Here is a 16,900-nt window from a genome sequence, read left to right on the forward strand (position 1 = left end):
GTGGTGGTGGTCGGCTCCCTCCGGTAGACAGGTCGTGGAGTTCCCAGGGTTGATGAGCCAACCAGGTGGACACAAAGCTGCTGAGCACTGCCCTGAATTCTCCTGTCTTCTTGAGAACCTCAGGACTGCCCCTCCCTGGCCACAACAAGCTTGGCACCTCTCCAGAAAGGTGGCAGGGAGCAAGGGGCAGAGAGCACCGGTCTCTCCCTAGCCTATTAACACACAGAGCCGCCAACAGGGGGGGCAGCATGGCCAAAAGTCACCTTATATATTGTGGGGATGGCAGTAGAGCTGTGCCTGCCTGGAGGAGTCAGAAGCCCATGTTGGCCTGGGCCTCTCCTGCTGCAATGGCTTGCACATCAGTGACATGGCCGATGCCCTTGGTGACACCCTCCCGGAACAGCAGCTTGGCGCCCACCTTCAGGTACTCTGGGTGTTTCAGGAAGCGGAAACGTACCACTGCCTTCTCCCCTGTCCGCAGCTTGTCCTGCAGCAGATATGCCGTCACGGGTCCTGGGCAGTACCTCCCATCCCATTCTCTACCGGCCTTGGCTCTCCACCCTCAGGGGCCTATCAGGCTTCTACCCACCCAGAGTGGGGCTTTGTCCCCTTTACGGGATCAGGGAATTCTCTAGGAGTCTGGGGCCAGGCCTCCTTCCTTGCTGGAGGCAGAAGAATTATGACTTTCCCCTGGAAAAACAGCATGGCTGGGTCCCTCTCACCTTGGCATGGATCTTTTCCACCACTGCTGTCTGACGTACGTTGCCCACATGTACTGTCACCTGGAAGCCTCGCCGGAACGTGGTGGCATGGAACAGTAGAACTATCTCTGCCTCGAACACTGAGCAGATGGTGGGATTCATCTCGGGGCTCACCATCACCATGCCCTGGGGAGGCACAGCCCCCAGACCAAGGGCAGACCTTGCATTAGTCTCTCCCTCCTCCACCACCCTCACACCCTTTCCAGCTCCTGAATTTCCTCTTCCTCTAGGACTTCAAACACAAAGACCTCAACAGACAATATTCAAAACTCTCCACTTAAAACCCTTCCTTATCCCTCCCACGTCCTCTAATCCTTCTGCTAATGTTTAGTATTTGTAAGGTCCTGGATATTCAGGTTGCACGACAACGATCCATATTTAAGTATCCTGAGTATTCTAAGCCTTTTTCAAACAGTCTGTGGAACCAGCTTCTTGGGTTAGAGACTGTGTTTCCTTTGAGTTCCTCTGAAGCATCTTAGGTGCTTCTCATTCAAGCAGCCAGTGTCCCAGGCACTTCTCTGTGTTCCCTCTGCAACCCATCCTCCCACCTCACCTTGCGAAGAAGTGCACGGTCAAAGTCCCCGAGGGCCAACGTAGCAGCCTGACCAGCTCGCAGCACACGACAGGCAGAGCGGTTGCGTTGGATGCTGCATACTCTCAGCTCCAGGAAGCAGCCATCGTCCGTGGGGCCCACTACCAGCTGGTCTCCCTCACGGCAAATCCCACTGTAGCCCAGAGGGCAGGTGGCACAGCATCAGCCTAGGCCCCCCACAACCTGCTTCTCTGTGAGGGTCACCCAGAACATTCTTTCCCTTCTAAGGCTGACTCCCTCAGGTGGGGGGGGAAAGACCCTAAACTCCGGCATGTAGGCAGCAGAGAGGCCCAGTTCAAGGTTCAGACTCTGAAGGCTAATACCTGGAAAGGCCAGTAGTGATGGCTAGAGAGATACCTGCTGCTTTGACACTGAGTACCTGGTCCCTGAAAGAGCAAATTATTCCCTTGGGTTTCACTCTCTGCTTTGAAAAGAGTCTTAAGGGATCTTTTATTTCCCTACATGCAAATGAAGTCATTTGAATACATCTGGGGCTCAAGACCCACATTTCTCCCTCAGGGGCCGGGAGATGCCCAGTGAGCAGCAATACTGCTTGTTCCCTCGTGAGCCAACAGACTAGCTTTTTCTAGCTCTTCTCATTGTGACAGCCCAATCCAGAAACAAGCACATAGTTTGAAGGGCTCTCTTCAACTCCAGGGTCCTTAAGGCCATGACCCAGCATATGGGTATGTAAGGGCTGAATGGGGTAGGCAGCAAGCAAATCAAAGCAATTCACCTGGAAAGTGTTCCTCCAACAACAGTCCCCACCTCTGGTACTGTGTAGATTTCATCTACCTGAAGCCAAAGAAAATGCTATCAACGGCCAGCCAAGCCCAAAATCTCAAAACAGGCTCAGGGCTCAGTCAGAAATAGTCCCTCCCAGGGGCGCCTGGGTGGCTCAGTCAGTTGAGCGTCTGACCTCCGCTTGGGTCATGATTTCACTGTTCATGAGTTCAAGCCCCACATCAGGGTCTCTGCTGTCAGCACAGAGCCTGCTTTAGATCCTCTGTCCTCCCCCACTCCCTCTGCCCCTCCCCTCCTCACATGCATGCTTTCTCAAAAATAAAAAAAGAAACATTAAAAAAAAAAAAGAAAAAGAAAGAAACAGTCCCCCCCCGCCCCTTTCCTCAGCTCACTGCCCATTCAGGTGGCCAATTACCTGAAACTCTGTCAGCTGCTGCATGAGTTCCTCCTGCTCCTTGCTGTTGGTAAGTGGTGGCAAGATATTCAGAAAGACTTTGAGCAGGTCCAGACTCTCTCCAGACACGCTGGACAGTGTGAAGATAGGAGTGACACTGTAAAGGAAGGCAGCGAATGGACAGATAAGGAAACTTCTAACAGGAAGCAGAGGCTAGGGCTCCATGCGTGCAAAAGTGAGCTTCTGGGGCAGGGGTGGGGGGCAGGGGTACCTCTCTCCTATCTGCTCACCTTTTCAGGAGCTGAGTCCTCTCTTTGTGAGCCAGCCAAGGAGTGTGGCTCATGAGGCTTATCTCAGGGACCAAGGGAGACAGCGAATGCCTGGCATAGCATTTTGTCTCCTGGGTTCCAGGCACTAGCAAAGCTCCAGGCTGGCTACCACAGACTCCCTCCCACAATGCCAACCAGAAAAACCACAGAACTGAGCCAGAACTGGTCTGGACCTGGGGTGGGACACCACACTCTGGGGCCCCACGGCAGCCTTCCCTGTGGATCAGGGCTCCGGGGTGAGAAAGGCTTACTTGGGTGACTGGGCAAACTGTTGGGCAGCCGTGACCGCATCATCCTCGGAGGTGACCAGCATGGGGACCTTGTGGCAGCCAGGCTGCTTGAGGACCCGCTCTAGCTGTCGTACCGTCCTCTCCACTGTGGTCTTGGCACACAGGTCCACCTTGCTGACCACGATGAAGAAGGGCACTTTCAGGGCCAGGGCTAGCCCCAGATGTTCCCTTGTGGTGCCAGCTGCCTCAGAGAAGGAAGGCAGGCAGTAGGAGAAAAGGGTGAGAACATGGGAGGGAGCAGAGGGAACAGGAGAGTTTGTCTGGCTCCCAGATTTGAGGAGGCCCAGGGTAGGAGAGTCAGCACCCCCCTCCAGCCCCGTCCCTGCCCCGATGCCTCGTACCAATCCCAGTGTTAGCACTGACGAGGAGCAGGGCGCAGTCAGGGCAGTATGAGGTGAGGCCAAAGATGGTGGTGTGTAGGTACTTGTGGTGGCCTGCCAGGTCGATGAAGGTGATCATCTTGGAGCTGCTTTCACAGATCTCTTCTGCCGTCCGTGAGTCACTGTAATTCACCACCTGGCCCAGAGCCCAGGGCTCTCAGTGCCCCCTGCCAGCCTCCCCAACCCTTTAAGAGTTGCCAGGACCTAAACCGGTCACTGGGTGACCCTGCCTCGTAACCCTGAGCCCCATATCTGATTTGATTCAGCTGATTCCCCATTTGTTTTCTAAGGAGACAGAGCTTGTTCAGTGCCCTCAGGGTCGTCTTCTACACTACTCCGACAAGTCTCCACACTCTGCCCTCGGACTCTGTCCTTCACCACTACCATCCCATCCTCAGAGTCTGGCCCCACTGGGTCCCGCTGATTTCATGCACCTCTCCCTTGCTGTTAAAGCCCAGGATCTCGAAGCTGATGCTGGAGGTTCGGCCAGACTGAATCTCATGCAGGTGGCGGAAAAGGTTGAGTCGAGCCCGGCCCCGCCCATTGTCCAGCTCTCCCTGGGTCAGGACTCCAAGCAGAGTCGACTTCCCTGAGTCCACATTGCCCAGGACGGCCACACGGAGGTCTAGGAACTGTGGATGAATTGCCAGAGGTAAGGGCTCCAATCCCTTACATCACTCCATGGATGGTTAAGGGCAGTGACACTCCCTGGGGACCAAATAATGACCTGGACACCCCCAGGTTCCCGGGCCAGTGAACAACCTGCCACCAGAGGCCCTCCTGGGAGCGTGGGCGTGAGAGATAGGGAAGGGTGTGTGCTCACCTGTTGGTTGTCAGGGACCTTTCGTACCAGCACCTCGGTAATCTTCCGGGGCATGTCGCTGTCATAATCCACTTCTCGCTCCCGGAGAACAGTGATGTCTGCCCCGACCCTGTCATCACAAAGCCATACTGCCACACCTCAACTTTATTCTCCTGCCCCCCACCTTCCGCCCTCTGGACCAAATGGCCTTCCCACACCTCCCAAACACCCTACTTCACTTCTTATCACCCTTCAATCTATCCTACATCCTTTGAAAGAAACAAATCTTAAATCAAGGAGCAAAAAAGCCTAGGTCCAACACGGAGGAGCCCGGAACACTAGCCTTCCCTACTTTAGCCTTTTGTCAAGAGTAGGCAGCAGAGGGAAAGTCCCTCCTTGGCCCCTCGGGCCCAAGATAACTGGGTATTCACAGGTCTTCTCCAGAGGCAGGTGAGGAGAACCGAGGGAGAATGGGAAGCATACTTCTCTGCCATCCGGTGTAGGGTCTTGAGGGATGCCCGCATCTCCTCCTCGGCCAGCCCCACCAGCAGCCCATTGTCCTCTACCCCAATCTGGTAGACAGCCTCACCGCGGCCCTCCTGGAGCCGCCACTTCATCTGTGTCACCAGGTGCTCAAAGCGGTACTGGGATGGATTCACCAGCTTCAGCTTAGGACAGGTGAGGTATTGTAAGAAAATAAGGTCAGAGATACTCCTCCTAAACCCACATGCTTCCCACCTGTCCTGCTCCAAGGACCAAGACCTTCCCTTCCTCCTTAACTGCCCCCCGCCCCCCATCCCTGGCCTCCTCTAACAGTCAGTCCCCCTCCATCAGAATGAGGTGCAGAGCCCTTATCCTGAATCATATTCCTAAACTGCTATAGATAATGAAATTGAAAGGATCTCAGAAAAATCACGCCCCCCCCCCCGCCAAACACCCGAGCCTAAGACTCACTTTATATTCGATGTTTCCATCTTCAGCCTGAAAAGAAACAGAGAACAGTTACCACACGTTGTCCTGACCCAACTTCTGCTTCCCTTTGATTCTTGCTGGGGCCCAGGCAGCTAACTTGAGAGAGCAGGAAGCTCAGTGGCACCTCTGGAGCCTCTCAGGAAGGTCATTGGCAGACAAACCCTCTACTCAGCCCCAGTGGACCTCTCTGAAGGAAAGGCCTCTAGGAATACTGTGAGTCACCCATCTAAGCCAGAAACCGAACCCTTAGCCCCTCCTTTCTTTGATCACTGGTAGTACATTCTTCCTAGACACAAGTTCACCCCCTCCTTTCCCCTGGGGCCTCAAACTTTTGTCCCCAGAAGTCTAGATCTCCTCCGTGTTCAGGCTGCTGAGGCCCTTCTTTGCTACTGGTCTGGAAGACACCATTTCCTTCCTGCCCACCCCTCCCTGCTGATGTCCTCAAGAGTAAGAGGCTGCAAGAGGTTCTGGATCAGGGCCAAAGGGTGAGCTCAGTACTGGTCACTATAAGCCTGATGACCCAGGTAAAATGAGGGGCAGGGCTCCAAAGCTGGGGCTGAGATGAAGAGAAGAAACTCAGAAAATGCAATAAAGGGGACAGACTCCACCAACCAGACTCACATGCCTGATGATGAAATCCGAATCCACCCACATAATTTCCTCTACCTCTTCCCTCTATCAGGTGACCCACCAGAGAAGCAACCTGTTGCCTGAGCCTTCCCCTCTAGGGAGCAACGGGGTAAGAGATTTGCTTGTTCTGCCTGTCCTGCATTTTGGCACTGCTCCTCCCTGGCCATTTCTTTTTCTTTTTTCCTTCCTGTCATCATTCCATCTCTCCAATGCCTTCTGACTCCTAGGCTCTCACAGGTCTTCACCCATAATCTCTACTTCATGGAATATAAGGGAGATCTTTTCCCATTAGCAAAGACCTTCCTTTTTATCATCTTGCTAAAAATGAAAAATTAGGATGGGTGGCTGCAGAATAGAGGTAGAAGGATGACGGTCTAGGCCAATAGTTCTCAAAGTGTGGTCCCAGGACCAGGTAGCATTAGCACTGCCTGGGAACTTGTAAGAAATGCAGAGTATCAGGCCCACCTCTGACCTACTGAATCAGAAACTCCAGGGGTGAGGCAGCAATCCAGGAGATTCTGATACATGCTAAAGTTTGATAACCACTGGCTCAGCTCTTCCCCTCAGTCCTCCTTTCCTAAGAGGGACGAAATAGCAGTTACTCTCTGCCTTAGGGATAGATGGAGCAAGAATGTGGAAGCTGTCCCTATTTCCTCATAGGACAAAGGGCGGGAAGACCTAAGCCTGACTGTTGTGTTTTTATACTGTGTACTCAACGATACAGACGGAACATATTGCTCTTTTCCCCAGTACTCCCCTGTGGAACAAGTTTAGAAAACTCTCTCCTCATCCCAGGATTGAATCTCCCTCCCGTCACAAGGATGAAGCGCGGGTATTCTACTCTGCTCTTTCCAAGGGGATGAAAGTGGGATCATCTTTCCCCACTACTCTTCCTGAGGTTACTGGACCAGAATGGGAGGGATCCTCCCTCCCCACTCTTCCTCGCTGGGGTCTGTCTGACCAGAGGGAAGGTACTCCCTGGGGTCTTAGGACCGGAAGGAAGGGTTCTCCTCTCCCCTCCGTGTTCTGACACCGGAAGGGGGTATCAATTCCCTCTGTCCCGCCTCCCTGGAGTACCGGGACCGGAAAGAGTGGTTTCCTCTCACCCGCCACTTCTTATGGAGCTCACCTCGGGGGGCAGGTACGGAGGGTTGTTGGCTTTGCCTCCTCTGTTCCTTCCGTTCTTCTTTTTCCCCTTCGGGCCCCCGCAGCCGCTGCTGCCGCCGGCCCCCCTAGCCTTAAGGGTTCCGCCCACGGCCGGGCCTCCTCCGGGCCGGCAGCAGCCGCCGAACAGCTCCGATACCCGCGAGTCCATCCGCCGCTGCCGCCAGCCCCCCGCCCGGCCCCGGCCCCTCCCCCCCCCGCCACCACCGCCGCCGCCGCCGCTGCTGCCGCCGCCGCCCCTACTGCCACCGCCGCGTCCGGCCAGCCAGAGGAGAGCGGGGTGGGGCCCTGCGCAGGCCACGCCCCCACCCTTCTCTGGCCCCGGGTCGCGTCAGAAACAGCCGCGGGGCACCACGGGAGATAGAGTCCTCAAGTCTGGGATCTCCATTAAATGAGCTGCCTGCTGCCCTACAGCTCCCAGGAGGCATTGCGGCTCAAGGGGCCGTGGGGCGGCATTGGGGCGTAGGCAAGGAGCGAGCCTTTGCGCGCAAAGGCCTAGGGGAGCTGTAGTCTGGTTCTCAATCTCGGTGCTGTGAGTGGGTCTTTTCTTAGGGCCTCTTTAAGGGGAAGTTTAGGAGCCCGGAGGCCTGGAGGTGGGACAGTCACCCGAAACCGAGGGCTTACATCAGAATCGAGCTTTGTGGGCGCTCCAGGGTTTGGGCCCTTAGCGAGATCCCAGACAACAGGTTTTGGACCTGAAGAGCTGCAAAATTCACGGAGACTGATCCCTCCAGCCGGCTGGCTCCACCCCGCCTCAATTTCTTCCCCGACTGCTGGCGTGCCGTCGGGGTGAGTCAGGGCGAATGCCAGGGCGGAGGCAGATGGTGGTTAGCCTAATTACGGCTGTTATTGTTGCGATGATTATGCCACCTTTACACAGTAGTCACTGCTTTATTACCAGGCTGGCACCCTCCGGGGGCTGGTTTTAGCAACCCGAGACACCGCGGTGCCATCGACACGAGGCCCAAACCCGTAAACCAGCCTTGCAGCCTGAAGGCTACAAGGATGCCCACAGCGAGAATTACCCCTCCCCTTTGTTTTGAAGTAGAACCAATCCCGGCACAGCGAGTTTAGTTTTAAAATAACCAGGGCTGTGGGAGGGGCCTGGCCCCCACTTGGGGCGGGGCTGGGGCTCCGGTTACGTCAGCCACTGCTAAGGTTGTGGCTGGGGGGAAGTAGCAGGTAATAGAAACTTGGCCAAGGGCCCAGGGGATTATTGACTTTTGACTTTCCTGCCAAGCTATCTCTCTTGCTTTTTAGGGCTCTTGCAGTCGGCAAAGAGGAAACACAGCGACAGAAACCAGTGTACAAGACACGAGAAAGGCAAAGTGGAGAAGCATGTTGCTGCGCTGGGAGTCAGGACGCCAAGGTTCAATTCCTAGCCCCATGGCTGTCTCATGATTCACCATTCACCCTGTGCCCACTTCCCCTCTTTCACAAACATCGAGATGCTCTCACACAGCCAAGAAGTAAAAAGGTCCTTCCCTCCAGATCTCAGTTTTCCCTGGAAAACTAGAAGCAGCAGCAGCAGCAGTGGCTCACCTCTGGTGATGCTTTCAGGAGTTCAGACCTGGTGGAGTCCTTGGCTTCCCCTCCACCACAAGGAGGGAGGCAGGGTGGTTGCTGTCCACGTGGCATAACTCCCCAAAGCAGTGGGAGTAGAAGGACCAAAATCTGTAAAAGGGCCTAGCAGATCCAGCCAATTTTGTGGTCTTCAGTGGTTGAAAGCACACATGACTTCTCTCTTCTCGACTCTGTTCCACTGAAGGAAGGTTATACTGCAGAGGTCAACTCCAGGCAGTGGCACAACCCCTCCAGGGAAACTGCTAATAGAGGCTGAGACTGAGGAACTCAGGAAGAGATCTCAAGAAGGATGGGGGTTGGGAGAGCCAAGTCCATTCCCCCAACATTCTCACCACCACCAGCTCTGGGCTCTCTTGATAACCAGGGCCTGCTGCACTCACCTGATAACACTTGTCCTCTCATCTTCCTGGGTCTTTCAGCCACCCAACACACAATTTCACTTCCTCCATCCCAATTTTTTAATTAAGCTATTTATTTATTTATTTATTTATTTATTTATTTATTTATTTAGAGAGCACACGAGCAGGGGAGGGGCAGAGAGAGAGGGAGAGACAGAGAGAATCCCAAGCAGGCTCTGGGTCTTTCAGCCACCCAACACACAATTTCACTTCCTCCATCCCAATTTTTTAATTAAGCTATTTATTTATTTATTTATTTATTTATTTATTTAGAGAGCACACGAGCAGGGGAGGGGCAGAGAGAGAGGGAGAGACAGAGAGAATCCCAAGCAGGCTCTGCACCACCAGCACAGAGCTGATGTGAGGCTCAAACTCAGAAACTGTGAGATCATGACCTGGGCCTAAATCAAGAGTCAGATGCTTAACTGACTGAGCCCCCCAGGAGCCCCGAGGTTAATTTTTATGTTTAGATCTTTAATCCATGTGGAATTTATCCTTATGTATGAACTAATTTGATTTTTTTCCCTTCTAAACGGATAGGGAGCTGTCTCAAGTTACTTGCTTTAAAAAGTCACCCTCATCATACACTAAGATCTACATACGCATGGATCTGATTCTGGACTCTCTCCTGTTTTATTGTTCGTTTATTCCTGATCCAACACCACAGCATTTTAATCATTGTACTTTTATAGTATGTTTTGATTTCCGCTCCTTACTTCCTGAGACACACCCCTCCTGGCCTCCATGACACACTTGTTTATTCTTCATTATACCTCTCTGGCTACTCCTTACTCCCCTCCACAGTCTCTTCTCTCTCTGCTCATCCCCTAAATATTAGTGTCTTCAGGATCCTAGCTCATCCTTATTCTACTTGCCTTCCCTGGGTGATCTTATACACACCTATACTGATGACTCTCAAACACATCTCTATTATCAATGGTGTTCCTAAATGTCTCTTTACTGTCCAATGGAACAGGAAACTCACTATATAAAAAATGGAACTCATCTTTTCTCCATACCTACACACCAGTAAACCTGGTCTTCCTTTAGTGTTCTCCCTTCATTGAATGGCACAACTGGCCATCTTAAAAAACCTGCTTGTCTTAGTAGTCTCTATCCCTTCTCTTCCTGGGGACAACCACCAAGTCATGGTCATTGGACATCCTAAATATCTCTAGGGTTCACCCAATTCTCTCCACCCTACCGTGACTGCCATAGTTCAGGCCTCTTTTATCAATGCACTTGGGTAACCGCAGTCACTAGCTTTAATTGGTATTCCTGCTTCCTCTCTCATCCTCCCTGTAATATAATCTATCCATTGCAGCCAGTGTAGAGATTAAATTTATAAATTTAATCATGTCACTCCCCTACTTAAAGCTTTCAAAGCTTCCTCATCCCCCTACAGGATCAAGTTTAAACTTTTTAACATGGCTTATAAAGCTTTGCCATAATCTGGATCCTGTTTGTCTACCACAGCCTTAACTCTTTATAATGTGAACCCGTTTCATTCCTTGGATGAAGGATGCTCTTGTCTCTCAAGGTCTCCAGGATAGGTAGGTCCTCCTCTTTACCTTTACTCATCCTATAGGTCACAGTTTCTTGGGCACATTTCCTCTGGGACCACCCCTCTCTTCCACATCAGCTAGGTTAGGCACTCGGTTCTTCGCATCCACAGCCCGTGCACACCTCACTGTATATAATTCATCACGTGGTATCGTATTTATAGGTGGCAAACCCCTTGAGGACAGCGACTGCCTCCTGTTTGTTTGCCACAGTCTCCAGCACCTAGGACAGGGCCTGGCATGAAGTAGGTGCCCAGCGAATAGTGAACGCAGGAGAGAATGCGTGAGGGCGAGGGTCCTCTGGAAGGCAGAACTTAGTGTCTGAGATAGCGTGGGTTCTCTGTACAGTTAGGGCTCGGTGTACCTGTGAGGGAGTGTTGCTAGGGAGCACAGGGATCAAAACCTAGCTCGGCCCAGCCTCCATTACTGCGGCGGTGCAGTGCCCCCGCCCCTCCACCGCCGAAGCGGAAGTGGAGGCGTGGGCTTCCCATGATACCTCGCGGGGCGCCTGTTCAAACCGCACGGAGAAGAGGGAGGAGGTAGTGATGGCGGCTCCGGAGCCGGAAGTGCTGTGTCCGACCACAGTACCTGGTAAGGACTGGGGTCCGGAGCTCGGGGAGCCTTGGGGACCTGTTTCTTCTCTACACCGCTCTCCAGTCTTTTAGCCCATGACCCTTTCTCTGGCCCTTCTTCCTTGTCCCCATTTCCTGGCTCCCGCCCGGCGCCACGGACTCCATCGCCCCCTCGGTCCTGGATCCCATTGGTTCGTCCCCACTGTTGTCTTCCTCTGGGCGGCACTCTGGACCCCGCTTGATTACAGTTACAGTAAACTAATTTCCCCAGATCAGGGATTCCACTTTCTGAGCGGAGGCCTGGTCACGGTGTCTGAAATTCTCCTTTCCCCCAGCTTCCATCCGGCGTCACTTAAATCCCCGTAAGCGTCTGGGGTCGGGAGTCTCCTAGCCGCCACCCACACAGGAGTTTGCGGAGGGAATGTGTCGGGCTGTTCCCTCCGCAGTACAAGGGAATGAGAAGACTGACTTTGGCTTTTAAGTTTTTCAAGTGTCTGCCTTGTTCCTCTGCGCACCTACTAGAATTGGAATGGTATGAGAAGTCAGAGGAAACCCACGCCCCCCAGATAGAACTACTTGAGACTGCCTCCGCTCAAGAACCTTCCAACCTTTCGGAGCCCTTTCGCCCCAGAGACTGCATGGTGCCAGTGGTGTTTCCCGGGCCTGTGAGCCAGGAAGGCTGCTGTCGGTTTACTTGTGAACTTCTAAAGCATATCATGTACCAACGCCAACAACTGCCTCTGCCCTATGAACAGCTTAAGCACTTCTACCGAAAACCTTCTCCCCAGGTAGGCACAGGCTTTGGGAGAAAGCTGGTGGGGAGACTGTGATTAGACCGTAGACAGCTGTAAAGGGGTTCTGAAGAGTCTTCAGGTCCTGTCAGCCTAAGCAGCTGTAAGGAATGTGTTTCAGCCCCAGGACTTTAGTCAGTTTCTCCTCACCCCAGTCTTTGATAGCCTAACCCCTCTCGCATTTTCTCATTTTCTTTTTTGGAAAACTGCTATTGTGTTGCATTTTGGCTTCATGAACTGACCCTGTAATTTTAGTGTTTTTTCTCCCCCAGTTTTTTTTTTTTTTTTTTTTTTACTATATTTTTGAGTTTATTTATTTATTATGAGAGAGAGAGCGTGCAAGCAGGGGAGAGGCAGAGAGAGAGAAAGAGGGAAGCAGGCTTGGCAGGGTCAGTACAGAGCCTGACTTGGGGCTGGAACTCCCAAACTGTGAGATCATGACCCCAGCGGAAATCAAGTCAGACACTTAACTGACTGAGCCGCCCAGGCACCCATCTCCCCAAATTTTCATCTCTTTGTTTTTATGTTTTACTTTATAGGGGACTTCCTTGACTTGATATTCTAACACTTCTATAATTTTTTTCTTTTTTGGCAATCATAGTCTTAAGAGTTCTTTTTCATGTTTCTTCTTCTTTTTTTTTTTTAAGCTTATTTATTTATTTTGAGAGAGCGAGAGAGCATGCGCGCACAAGCGGGGTAGGGGCAGAGATAGAGGGGGAGAGAATCCCAAGCAGGCTCCATGCTGCCAGCACAGAGACTGACACGGGGCTCAAACACACAAACTGTGAGGTCATGACCTGAGTGGAAATCAAGAGTTGGATGCTTAACCAACTGAGGCACCCAGATGCCTCTCATGTTTCTTAAAAAAAAAAAAAAATTTTTTTTAACATTTATTTATTTTTGAGAAGAGAGAGACAGAGCATGAGCGGGGGAGGAGAGAGAAAGAGGGAGACACAGAATCTGAAACAGGCTCCAGGCTCTGAGCTGTCAGCACAGAGCCTGACGCGGGGCTTGAACTCACAGACTGTGAGATCATGACCTGAGCTGAAGTTGGAGGCTTAACCGACTGAGCCACCCAGGTGCCCCATCATGTTTCTTTTTTAAATAGCATCCTGTTGTTTCACATCTCTATGATTTTCTTTTACTTGAGAATATTAATTGCTGTATTTTTGAAGTTTTCCTCTGTTCCTTTCAGTTTCTTTTAGATTCATTTTCCTGTTTGTTTTGGTCTCTGTCATGTTAGAGGCTTTTATTCTGTCTCTGGTGAGGGATACCTGGATGGCTCAGTCAGTTGAATGTCCGACTGGCTCAAGTGATGATCTCATGTTCATGGGTTCCAGCCCTACATTGGGCTCTGTGCCGACAGCTCAGAGCCTGGAGCCTGCTTCAGATTCTGTGTCTCCCTCTCTGCCCCTTTCTCTCTCTTTCTCTCTCTCTCTCTCTCTCTCTCAAAAATAAACAAACATTTTTTATTTAAAACAATTTTTTTAAATGTTTTTTTAAATTTATTTTTGAGACAGAGACAGAGCATGAGCAGGGGAGGGGCAGAGAGAGAGAGGGAAACACAGAATCTGAAGCAGGCTCCAGGCTCCAAGCTGTTAGCACAGAGCCCAACGCGGAGCTCAAACTCACGGACTGTGAGATCATGACCTAAGTTGAAGTCGGACACTTAACCGACTGAGCCACCCAGGTGCCCCTAAATAAATTTTTAAAAAAAACCCATAAATCGGTGAAAGCTCTGTATGCCTGGCTGGGCCTTGTGAGCTGATAGACTTCACTTCAAGGATACTGGGTAGGAATCTTGTGGTCTCTTTGGAGGACTCTAAAACATCAGTATTGGAAAGTCTTCTCTCTGGAGAAGACTGGGTGGAGGAAATTGGCAGGTGATCTAAGGGTCCTCACAGAGGTTTTCATGCAGTCCCCCTCTTTTCATTCTTCTGTGATGCCTGAATTGCCAGTTCCTAAGCCTTTCTGGGGTTCTGCAGTATGAATCATTTTGCTTTCATGGGACTTCCCTCTGTTAGCGCTTGGTAATAAGCTCCCTTGAACTCTTCCGTGTGCCTTCTGTTTTCCAAAAATTTGTTGTTGCTTTTGTCTGTTTCCCAGTTCTCTTTGCCCTTGGGAATTCTTTCTTTCCCCTCTCCCTCCCTTCCTTTTTCCCCTTCCTTTTCCCCTCATTTAGTAGTATTTCAGATGGGACCACAAATAAGCATGTGTTCAATTTTTCATGTTTAACTGGAAGACCAACTGCAGAATCACCTTTCTCAAGCCAGATTATCCCCATTTCCTGTTGTCACTCATGGCACAGCAAAATTTGCTACTTGCCATGCCACCAGATCTCCTTGACTATTTTAGTTGCTTATTTCTGGATGCTCTCCTGCTTCAGAGTACTGTCTTTCTGTTCTTTTTATTTATTTTTATTTATTTTTTTAATTTACATCCAAGTTAGCATATAGTGCAACAATGATTTCAGGAGTAGATTCCTTAATGCCCCCTTACCCGTGTAGCCCACAACCCCTACAGGAACCCTCTGTTTGTTCTCCATATTTGAGTCTCTTATGTTTTTGTTTCCCTCCCTGGTTTTTTGTTGTTGTTGTTGTTGTTGTTTTGGTTTTTTTTTAATGTTTACCCTGAGACAGAGACAGAGCGTGAATGGGGAAGGGTCAGAGAGAGAGGGAGACACAGAATCAGAAGCAGGCTCCAGGCTCTGAGCTGTCAGCACAGAGCCCAACGCGGGGCTCGAACTCAAGGACCACGAGATCATGACCTGAGCTGAAGTCGGATGCTTAACCAACTGAGCCACCCAGGCGCCCCTCTCCCTCCCTGTTTTTATATTATTTTTGCTTCCCTTCCCTTATGCTCATCTGTTTTGTGTCTTAAAAGTCCTCATATGAGTGAAGTCATATGATATTTGTCTTTCTCTGACTAATTTTGCTTAGCATAATACCCTCTAGTTCTATCCACGTAGTTGCGAATGGCAAGATTTCATTCTTTTTGATTGCTGAGTAATACTCCATTGTATTTATATACCACATCTTCTGTATTCATCTGTCGATGGACATTTGGGCTCTTTCCATACTTTGGCTATTGTTGATAGTGGTGCTGTAAACATTGGGGTGCATGTGTCACTTCAAAACAGCACACCTGTATCGTTTGGATAAATACCTAGTAGTGCAATTGGTGAGTCATAGGGTAGTTCTATTTTTAATTTTTTGAGGAACCTCCATATTGTTTTCCAGGGTGGCTGCACCAGTTTGTATTCCCACCTGTCTTTCTGTTCTAAACGTGGGAAAAAATATGGTTTTGTACAAAGAATACATTTTCCTTTTTGATATATTGCCCTCTGATAAAATCCAGCGTCTTCGCCGTGGAAGCCCAGTCCCAGAAGTCTACTGCATCCCAACAGGTATCTTCAGAGGGCAATGGCTTCCCCCATCTTGTCCTTCCCTTTCACCATTCTTTGTCCTCACAGGCAGAAGAGGTGATGAAGAAGAAACCTCGGGCCACTGTTGAGGTGAGCAGCAGGAAATGCCAACAATCCTTGGCAGAACTGGAGAGTGTCCTCAGCCACCTAGAGGGTCTCTTTGCCCGGACACTAGTACCCCGAGTGCTAATCCTCCTTGGCGGCAGTGCCCTAAATCCCAAGGAGTTCTACGAGCTTGACTTGTCCCGGTTGGCCCCCAACAGCATGGACCAGAGCCTGAGCACAGCAGCTTGTTTGCGCCGTCTCTTCCGAGCCATTTTCATGGCTGATGCCTTCAGTGAGCTACAGGCTCCTCCACTCATGGGCACCATTGTCATGGCACAGGGGCACCGTGACTGTGGAGAAGATTGGTTTCAACCCAAGCTCAACTACCGAGTGCCTACCCGGGGTCACAAACTGACTGTGACCCTGTCCTGTGGCAGGCCCTCTATCCCAACCACAGCCTGGGAGGATTACGTTTGGTTCCAGGCACCAGTGACACTTAAAGGCTTCCATGAGTGAATGGGGGTGCTTCTTAATCATGAACACAATGGCTTCAGTTATCTTTCCCCCTCTGGCACCAGGTCACCCATCTTTTGTTTAGAGCTAGAGTTGCTTCCTGGTGAGAGGAATGTTCTGTTCTTCCGGCTGCCTGCCTCCCTTCCTCAGACTTCCTGGTGGGCTGATTGGCTGTGGCTGTCATAATTATCATTGAACAACATCTCTTTGAATCAAAGGTTGATTTTCCCAGAAGGTGCTGGGTGAGGCATTTCTGTTCAGGGATGGAAAACAAGTATGAGTCCATAGACAGACACTCTTATGGAAGTGGCTTTTTGCTGTGGCCTTTCAGAATTTTTACCAGGGACATAATGAACTTAAATGTAAAAATGAATGGATCCATATTAAATTATCTGAGACTCTTGTTTTAAAGATTTCCAGGGTTCAGATGGAATATTTTATCTTTCTCCTTGGTCTCTTATGCTCCAGGGCTTCTAGGATTTTTTCGACTGCAGTTCTTTCTCTTTATCAGCCCCAGGCCGATCTGGGAAGTTAAGTGACTTGGCCAAAGTTCTATAACACTTTGATGTCAGAGTTGGGACTAGAGTCCTCATCAGCTGACTCCTAGCCTGGCATTTTTTCCTTGTCACATACTGGTATTTGTGATCATTAAAGTATGTGTGCCCCAGGTCACACAGGGGAAGGGGGCTGAGAGACTGGGCTAAGAAAGAGGGTCTTTGTAAAGCCTGTGGGATCTGCTCCTGAGGCCAAATGGCCTTTTGGGGATTCTGCCTAGCCTGTCTCCATTGCAGCTGTGGTCACCGCTGGCAGTTACTATTGGCAGTATTGTCCTTAGGCAAACCCCGCTCTCCTGCCTGTGGCAGTTCCTCCTCAGCTGCACCTCTGAATTGGCCCTCCTGATCCTTGCTGTTCCCTCTGGCTTTATGGTGTCCTGACTGCTAAGCATTGATGCT

General features: G+C 50.9%; 2 protein-coding genes and 1 long non-coding RNA gene across 7 annotated transcripts; 2 read left to right on the top strand and 1 right to left on the bottom strand.

Moving 5' to 3' along the window:
* Nucleotides 1–251: 251 nt before the first annotated feature.
* On the bottom strand, nt 252–8,649 carry GTPBP2 (GTP binding protein 2). Of its 4 annotated transcripts, none has more exons than XM_007085145.3 (12): nt 8,601–8,649; nt 5,247–5,273; nt 4,776–4,960; nt 4,314–4,422; nt 3,925–4,122; nt 3,452–3,626; nt 3,072–3,291; nt 2,513–2,648; nt 2,090–2,148; nt 1,315–1,486; nt 723–887; nt 252–487 (listed from the first exon to the last, which is right to left on the bottom strand). In XM_007085145.3, the coding sequence occupies exons 3-12, from the start codon at nt 4,907–4,909 to the stop codon at nt 311–313; spliced, it is 1,545 nt and encodes a 514-aa protein (XP_007085207.2). In that variant the 5' UTR covers nt 4,910–4,960; nt 5,247–5,273; nt 8,601–8,649; the 3' UTR covers nt 252–310. The 4 variants fall into 4 exon arrangements, with proteins under 4 accessions (XP_007085207.2, XP_042842373.1, XP_042842371.1 ...); XM_042986439.1 differs by lacking the exon at nt 8,601–8,649 and adding an exon at nt 7,683–7,846; XM_042986437.1 differs by lacking the exon at nt 8,601–8,649 and adding an exon at nt 7,024–7,227.
* On the top strand, nt 4,871–8,524 carry LOC122238641. Its single transcript, XR_006217662.1, has 4 exons — nt 4,871–4,970; nt 5,273–5,477; nt 5,947–6,003; nt 8,319–8,524. It is a non-coding gene; the product is annotated as an uncharacterized LOC122238641 (long non-coding RNA).
* Nucleotides 8,650–10,599: 1,950 nt separating the features above from the next.
* Nucleotides 10,600–16,360, top strand: LOC102957314 (MAD2L1 binding protein). Of its 2 annotated transcripts, none has more exons than XM_007085146.3 (3): nt 10,600–11,193; nt 11,510–11,962; nt 15,438–16,360. In XM_007085146.3, the coding sequence occupies exons 2-3, from the start codon at nt 11,630–11,632 to the stop codon at nt 15,948–15,950; spliced, it is 846 nt and encodes a 281-aa protein (XP_007085208.1). In that variant the 5' UTR covers nt 10,600–11,193; nt 11,510–11,629; the 3' UTR covers nt 15,951–16,360. The 2 variants fall into 2 exon arrangements, with proteins under 2 accessions (XP_007085208.1, XP_007085209.1); XM_007085147.2 differs by having other exon boundaries at nt 11,697–11,962.
* The last annotated feature ends 540 nt before the right edge of the window (nt 16,361–16,900 follow it).

The sequence above is a fragment of the Panthera tigris genome, chromosome B2 (genome assembly GCF_018350195.1).
Source record: "Panthera tigris isolate Pti1 chromosome B2, P.tigris_Pti1_mat1.1, whole genome shotgun sequence".
In the NCBI taxonomy this organism is placed as follows: domain Eukaryota; kingdom Metazoa; phylum Chordata; class Mammalia; order Carnivora; family Felidae; genus Panthera; species Panthera tigris.

Bases quoted from the DNA above. Each gene is read 5' to 3' on its own strand.
- LOC102957314 (XM_007085146.3), top strand. From the start codon at position 11,630: ATGAGAAGACTGACTTTGGCTTTTAAGTTTTTCAAGTGTCTGCCTTGT. The intron at 11,963-15,437 runs GTAGGCACAGGC...TTGTCCTCACAG, and splicing joins ACCGAAAACCTTCTCCCCAG to GCAGAAGAGGTGATGAAGAA.
- GTPBP2 (XM_042986437.1), bottom strand. From the start codon at position 7,209: ATGGACTCGCGGGTATCGGAGCTGTTCGGCGGCTGCTGCCGGCCCGGA. The intron at 4,423-4,775 runs GTATGCTTCCCA...TTGTGATGACAG, and splicing joins CTACACCGGATGGCAGAGAA to GGTCGGGGCAGACATCACTG. The intron at 2,649-3,071 runs GTAAGCCTTTCT...CTTCCTTTACAG, and splicing joins CAGTTTGCCCAGTCACCCAA to TGTCACTCCTATCTTCACAC.